This window comes from Nicotiana sylvestris, chromosome 6, assembly GCF_000393655.2.
Source record: "Nicotiana sylvestris chromosome 6, ASM39365v2, whole genome shotgun sequence".
Classification (NCBI taxonomy): Eukaryota; Viridiplantae; Streptophyta; class Magnoliopsida; order Solanales; family Solanaceae; genus Nicotiana; species Nicotiana sylvestris.
In genome coordinates this window covers 76,602,202-76,609,756 of record NC_091062.1, presented here as the reverse complement: position 1 = coordinate 76,609,756, position 7,555 = coordinate 76,602,202, and the positions used below count along the sequence as shown (strand labels likewise).

The 7,555-nt window shown below is 38.7% G+C and overlaps 1 protein-coding gene across 1 annotated transcript; it reads left to right on the top strand.

Moving 5' to 3' along the window:
- The first annotated feature begins 6,471 nt into the window (after positions 1-6,471).
- On the top strand, positions 6,472-7,272 carry LOC104236445 (uncharacterized). Its single transcript, XM_070148637.1, has 5 exons — positions 6,472-6,502; positions 6,590-6,754; positions 6,865-6,957; positions 7,086-7,177; positions 7,221-7,272. The coding sequence occupies exons 1-5, from the start codon at positions 6,473-6,475 to the stop codon at positions 7,270-7,272; spliced, it is 432 nt and encodes a 143-aa protein (XP_070004738.1). The 5' UTR covers position 6,472.
- Positions 7,273-7,555: the final 283 nt, after the last annotated feature.

The window sequence follows — 7,555 nt, the reverse complement described above, 5'->3', positions numbered from 1 at the left end:
CGGTCGAAGGAAAAGAGTGCAACGTATGCTTTGAAACCTTAAGGTCTTCGAGCTGGATAGCGCTTCGACTGTCCTGGTTGGACACCTGCATGAAGGTTAGTGTAAAATGTAAACAAAAAATAGGAATGGACATACCTTAGTGGCGATGGTGCTTTGAGCCTCGATATGCTCCCAACGTTCGCTTATGGGACGTGGTACGGTCCTTTGTTCGTTTTATTCGGGTGTAACCGAGGATGTGCCTCGTGAGCGCTATTTTACTGTTTGCTTATCCTTTGACTCCTTCGATGTCGAAGGCATTGATGCCGGTGCCACATTGTGCACCGCGAACATCTCCTTGGCTGCATGTTGTTCCCCGTATACAGTTTTTATTCTGTCTTTCGTAAGAAATTTCATCATTTGATGCAGGGTTGACGGTACTTCTCTCATGCAGTGTATCCATGGCCTCCCGTGCAAGGTGTTGTACCTCATGTCTCCTTCGATGACATGAAACTTGGCATTTTGCGTTGTTCCAGCCATGTTGACCAGGAGAGTGATCTCCCCTTTGGTTGTCTTGCTCGTCATATTGAATCCGTTAAGGACTCGAGAGGCGAACACGATTTGGTCGAGCAGTCCGAGCTGCTCCACGACCCTTGACCTGATAATGTTGGCCGAGCTACCTGGATCCACAAGTACACATTTAATTTGAAATGTATTCACAAGAAAAGAAATTACCAATGTGTCGTTATGAGGCTAAGACAGGGTCTCGATGTCCTCGTTGCTGAATGTGAGAGCGTCCTCAAGTATGTAACCTCGAGTCCGCTTTTCTCTGGTAATGGATATTTTTGTTCTTCTGATAGTGGGTTCCTGTGGGACGTCGATTCCTCCCATGATCATGCGGATGACATGTTGCGGCTCATCTATTTCATTCTTCATGTTCGCCTCTCTTTCCCAAAATTGATTTTTTGCTCGGTCGTTGAGTAACTCTCGGAGGTGTCCTTTGCTGAGTAGTCAGGCTACTTCTTCCCGGAGCTATCTACAGTCTTCGGTCATGTGACCGTGTGTGCCCTGGAATTCGCACACTAAGTTGTGGTTCCTTTGTGACGGATCCGATTGTACGGGCCTTGGCCACCTAGAATCTCTGATTTTGCCAATGGCAGATACGATGCCCGACACGTCAACGTTGAAGTTGTATTCCGACATGCGTGGTGCCTCTGTCAGTTTTGTGTGCCTATTGAATTCGACTCTACTCACGAGTCCCCGAGGGTTCTGAACTCGGTCTGTTCTTCGATCATTTTGAGGTATGTTACGCCTCGAGACGTTTCTCCTGTCTTCGGTGTATGGCTGGTACCTTTCTTTGTTTGGCTTTGGTTCCTTTGCCAGAAGCTTACTTGGGTATACCGAGCCTAAGTGGACTCCTAGTTAGTCGTCCTTGACCCAGATCTTCGATTGATATCGGTTGTGAACATCCGACCAAGTCACGGCGGGGTACTCAACCAAATTCTGTTTCAGCTGTTTCGAAGCCACCGAGCTTCGTTCGTTCAAACCTTGAGTGAAGACCTGCACTGCCTAGTCGTCGGAGATTGGTGGTAGTTCCATTCATTCCATTTGAAAGCGAGATACGAACTCTCGCAGCATCTCGTTCTCCCTTTTCTTGATTTTGAAGACGTCGGATTTCCTTGTTGCTACCTTGATGGCACCAACATGTGCCTTTATGAAGGAATCTGCCAGTATGGCGAACGAATCTATCGAGTTTGGGGCGAGATTGTGATACCACATCATCGCCCCTTTTGAAAGCGTCTCTCCGAACCTTTTAAGTAGGACGGATTCGATCTCGTCGTCCTTTAGGTAGTTGCCCTTTACTGCACAAGTGTAAGCAATGACGTGCTCATTGGGGTCTGAGGTTCCGTTATACTTCGGAAGGTCTGGCATTCTGAACTTCTTTGGAATGGGTTTTGGAGACGCTTCTTGTGGGAACAACTTTCGCACGAACTTCTTCGAATCCACACCCTTTCAGGATCGGGGGTGCGCCCGAAATTTGGTCGACCCTGGAATTGTCGGTCTCTACCTTCTTGTCTTTGGCTTCTATCTTCTTCTCGCCCGACTTGATCCTCTTTGTGAGGTCCTCGAGCATCTTTATGATGGCGGAGTCGGCTACCGACTTGTTGTTGCTTGATCTTTCTAGTATCTGCTCGGCTTGGGGAGCCATTTTCGGTGCTACCGTACTGGGAGTTTTCCGGTGTCTTTGTAGCTGAGCAATTGCCAGCTGTTGTTCCTGTAAAATTTCAAAAATAACGTGAACGCTAACCTCTCGTTCTTCCCTAACTGGGGTTTTCTGAGCTTCTTGTTGGTCTCCTTGGCGTACGCTCCTGTTAGTGTGGGAGCTTATATCGACGTATTGGGCATCGCGTGAGACCACATCCGTGGGGATTGGCTCCGGCACGCCTTCAGGGTTCAGCGGTGGTGCGCTAACACCTGGAACAGCTACACCATTCTCCCCATGGTCCTCAAGACCGTTGTTTTCATATGCATTTACTGAGTTAGACATTTTGACCTGAAATCAAAGATTCTTGGACAAGAAAAAGCGTGAAAGATAACTTGTGTTATGTAGTAAACCAGCAAGAAAACAATCACTATCATTTTTAGCCCCACGGTGGGCGCCAAACTGTTTACCTTGAAAATGGTAATAACAATTAGATTTGATTTTGTGGTTCTAAAAATATGTGATCTATTTTTATGCTAGTTTTTAGGCAATAGATGCTAAGTGAAAGATTAGAAAGAATAAGACAATAGCTTGTAGATAGTATAATAATCAAACCGAATGCCTAGAAATCGGAGCCTCGAGCTTGTGTGTACGGGGCCTCGAGGTCGAGTCGGGTGCCCGACTAAGGGCAATCGATGGAGGATTAACAGTTATGATAAATTCGATGGCGGCACTTTATGACCAATAATGAGCAATAAATGAAGAACAATAAATAGAACACAATAAATGTAAGCAATAAATATTAGTAGTGAGATCAAGAGAATATGTTAAGTTAAGAAGCAGAGAGAATGTTCTTGTATATCCAATATTGAGTATTAGATGATCCTTACAAAATGACAAGGATCCCCTTTATATATGAGGGGGAATCCCAACATAGTACAAATGCATTTATTACAAAGATATGAGGCTGGTATAGCCATTTAATGCCACGATACGGGCTCATGCTAGCCTAATAGACCTAGATCAGCTTTAATCACGTGCTTTGGGAACTTCCCGTCTGCCCATCATAGCCTTTGATTTGTAATGCCTCGGGGTCGATCGTTGAGAACCCTCGGGGGCGAACTTCGAGCTAAACTTCGAGTCTTCCGGGGGTGGTCTCTATGAGGCGCCCTAACAATCATAAAATCGAGCTCTTCGATTTTATCCGTATACAAAGTTGACAATCCATCATGCATTATATAAGGTAGGGGTGTACATAGGTCGGGTTGATTCGGATTTTGCAATTACCAAACCAAACCAATTGTGTCGGGTTAGTAATTCTAAAGACCAAACCAAACCAATAAAACTCGGGTTTTTCAATCTCGATTTTTCTCGGGTTATTCAATTTTTTTGGGTTTTTTTCGGGTAAAATTTTCGTAGCACAAAACATATAAGTTGTGCTCAAAATATTTCTTTAATCCTAGTAAGCTATAACTATATAAGATATTTTTCAAGAAAATAATACAAAATATGAGATGTGTCATGGCATTATCCTAAAATATTCAACAATAAAGACAATAAGATTATGTAATATAAATATTGCTAATTAAAAAGCCATAACAAAAACAAATATAATCTAAAAGTACTAAATCATGCTAAAATAAGTAGACTAATAAGGAAATATTAATTACATGACTAAATGCTAAAGAAAAAATAAAAATAGATTATGTATTTTTATCTAAATTATTGCAAAACAAAAAATAGATATTCAATATATTGCCGTTCGTAATATTGAATTGAATGTTTTTTATTAGCATTAGTATTAATTTGATTTTGGTTTGGGCTTTTGTTAGCATTATTCCAGTTACTAATATTAATGACTATAAACTAATTGGAACATTCAAAAGTTTAAATAATACCATAAAAGATAAAATTATGAAAAAATTTAAGAAATATTTATAAATTACATCACAATAAGTGTATTTATATATTAAATATATCTAAAATTTCTATATATGTAATGTCGAGTTGATTTGGTTTCGGTTTGTCTTTCTTTAGTTAAAACCAAACCAAATCAATTATGGTCGGGTTTTTTTCTCCAACACCAAACTATAGTCGGGTTCTTTTTCTCGGTTTGACTCGAATTATCGGATTGATGCGGTTTATCGGTTTCCTTTGTACACCCCTAAGGAGTTAAGGCAATGTATCATCCTCCTACATGTATTTACCTTTGGCTGTTAATGTATAGTTCCTCCCACCATACAGAGACTTTTTTTTTCCTTCCCCTTAGTCCACTGTGACTTTTGACAATAGTCGTGGATAGTATTTAAGGTACTAATGAAAGGGCAAGATTTTATTTATTTATTTATGTATTACCCGCATTTTGTAACTTATCTCGATTAGAAACCGGCAAAACTAATACAATTTCATTCTTCCCTAACTTACTGCATTCATCCTACTTATCCATTAACGTCTAAAAACATTCATATAAAAGGGTTCACTGTTATACAGAATAGTAAAAAGGCTTCTGTGATCATTGACCATAAAAATAAAAATGATGTGTTAATCCTTACTAACTTGATCTAATTTTAGTATTTGAATTATTGTTGGTATCGATCAATCAATCCTATTTCCGAGAGGGTTAATTGACAATTGAATTAGATTTTGGCCATTATTTTCATATCCGTAACAATGCAAAATGAAGGCCCGTACCAAATGGTACCGCGCATAATAGCTCTTCCTTACACTATCCGTATTTGTTTTTACTTTGAAGTTTACTATCTCGATTAATTTAAATTTGCGTCATTTAGGCTCGTTAGGGAGAGGTAAAGCTACTGAATGATTTCTTCTATTCCTAATGCACTCTTAAGATAGTGCTTTCTAGAATGGGATAGTGTGAAGAGGTTTAACTTGGGATTTTTGGTTCTGTTTGTTTGCTGAATAATCAATTAAGTTGTTGAAAGTCAATAAAATATAGAAATCGAAAACCAATACGTACTATGATTTTTGAGAATTGAAAACACTGGTAATAGGGTTAATAATTATTCTTTCCCAAATCAGCAACAACATGGCACTTTATATGGTTCCATTACCATACTTATTTGTATTAACAAGAAATACGAACGCTCGATCATTTGTTAGTGGTTGAGTTGCAGTTATCTATAATCTGGGTTTGTCCAATAAATAACCTTCAACCACGTGCTAAGCACCCTTCCAAGACATCGAACTTCTTGCCTTAATTAACTTAAAAAACTAGACTACTACGTTATTTCAGGATGGTACATAAAAAAAAAAAAGGAACTTAACCTTTCTTAGGCATGCAAGTGGCCAAATTGCCGCGTGATGACTATCTAGTGGCAGATCCAACATCAAACGTCATATATGTGCAAAAAATAAGTACAAATAAAGTAAAACCTACGGTCTCGACTAAGAGCCCGTTTGGACATAAGAATTTTTGTACTTTTTTTTGAATTTTATTTTATTTTTTTTCGAAATCAGTGTTTGACAATAAAATTTTCAGCTTTCACTTGAAGAAGAATTTTGGAATTTTGCGAAAATTTGAAAAACTCTAAAAAGTTGTTTTTCAAAATTTTGACTCAGATCACTCACAAAACTTCAAAAACAACCCAAAATTATATTCATGTCCAAATACAACTCTAATTTTCAAATACCATTTTCACTTGAACTATTTTTTTCACTTTTTTTTTTTGAAATTATACAATTCTTATGTCCAAACGACCACTAAGATCTCACACCGTTTAAACAAAGGAAGATCTCTTTTTGCATATTCAGCAGCTACTCTTCTTAAACTTACTAATTGTTAAGCATAAAATTAAGATACATCCGCATGAAGGGCCATAAGCCCATAATCCCTTTTTTTGCAAGAGTATAGACATTAATTCTTTTACTTAATTCCATCTAACGTGAGAATATATGAAGGAATATATTATTCATTCACAATCATATCCAAATTCCACATGCCTTCCCTCTAATAGAAATTTGTACTATTTCTATATATATATATCAACGAGTGTCACTCAGAAACCATATAGGCACCTTCCTCTTGTGGTAAGTTTCATGCACTTGCAAATGTAACTAAGATCTGATCTTTGTTTTACTGTTTAAATCATTTCACACATGACATGCATATCCTTTCCTTTTCAGTAAACTCAATAACTAGTTAAAAATCATTAGTCTTGGAAATGTCATATATAGTAAGCAGTACAACTGGAATGGGAAAATTAAGGAAGTGCCCACTCACTTATTTTTGTTGCATCCACATAGGTCTAACTAATTGGTGAAAACATTCCACTCATGGCTCGGCAGAGTTGGCTGGACTACAATGTGAGTTTCACCAGTTTTTTGTTGTTACTAGTTGAGAGTTATATTTCTGATTGTGTGCTGAATAATTTTTTAATTCTGCTTAACAAGGGTAAGTCGAAGAACACACTTACGACAAGACCTAGAAGGTGTTTCGAGAATAGTTTCACTTGTTACAATCATCAATCATCAGAGATAGCTAGCAATGCAATGCAGTTCTTGAGTCGACCGTGGAGCCCATCTTCTAGTGATTTCCTGCAAATGTTTTCATCAAGTGTAAGATACCTACAAAAATTCAGTCAGAAGCATAAATTGCACCCTGTAGTTTATATACATTGCCCATGGTGCCTTGTTGAACATGCATGCATAATGATCTGCTTCTGCAGAATAATCTCTTGTTGAAAGACACAGAGGATTATGATGCAGAAATGCTGGACAGCTCAAGCAACAGAGCTATAACCAACAAGCACTACATTAAGGTGATCAATTGGAACTCTCTACACATGCTTACAGCAAAGGCCATTTAATTTAATGTTTACAGTTGATAAATGTCTATAGTTAACATCTATTTTTGTTATTGATATTATTTCTAATGGTGACCTCATAGTTGGACTTGCATCACATGAAGGGATGGCTAAAAAGCAAATCTCCATTTTCCTTCTTTAGATCATCGCATCAAGAGAAGAAAGAGAAACTCCGGTTACAAACTGCAAAATTACATGCTCTACTTTCTCTCACACAGCTTGCTTCAGCAATTTCTGGCTTTGCCAGCAATAGCAGCTCCGGAATTCTAGACTCACAGCAAATTAATTGGAGCCACAATATGGGTAATGTAGTTGCTTCTGCTGCAGCTCTGATGACAACAGTATGTGCCGAGGCAGCAGAATCTCTGGGAGCAGGAAGAGCTCAGGTTGCATCTGCAGTCAATTCTGGCCTGGCCATCCAAACTCCTATGGATATGATCGCAGTTACAGCAACAGCAGCCACATGTAATGCTTTCTGATTTTCTTATGGTCACATTAGCAATTGTCAATGAACAGCTCATTATATTGCTTGTTACCAGGTTTACGAGCAGCT

Coding starts and splice junctions, on each gene's coding strand:
- LOC104236445 (XM_070148637.1), top strand. CDS start 6,473: ATGGCTCGGCAGAGTTGGCTGGACTACAAT. Junction 6,503..6,589: donor AGAGTTGGCTGGACTACAAT/GTGAGTTTCACC, acceptor CTGCTTAACAAG/GGTAAGTCGAAGAACACACT. Junction 6,755..6,864: donor TGCAAATGTTTTCATCAAGT/GTAAGATACCTA, acceptor CTGCTTCTGCAG/AATAATCTCTTGTTGAAAGA.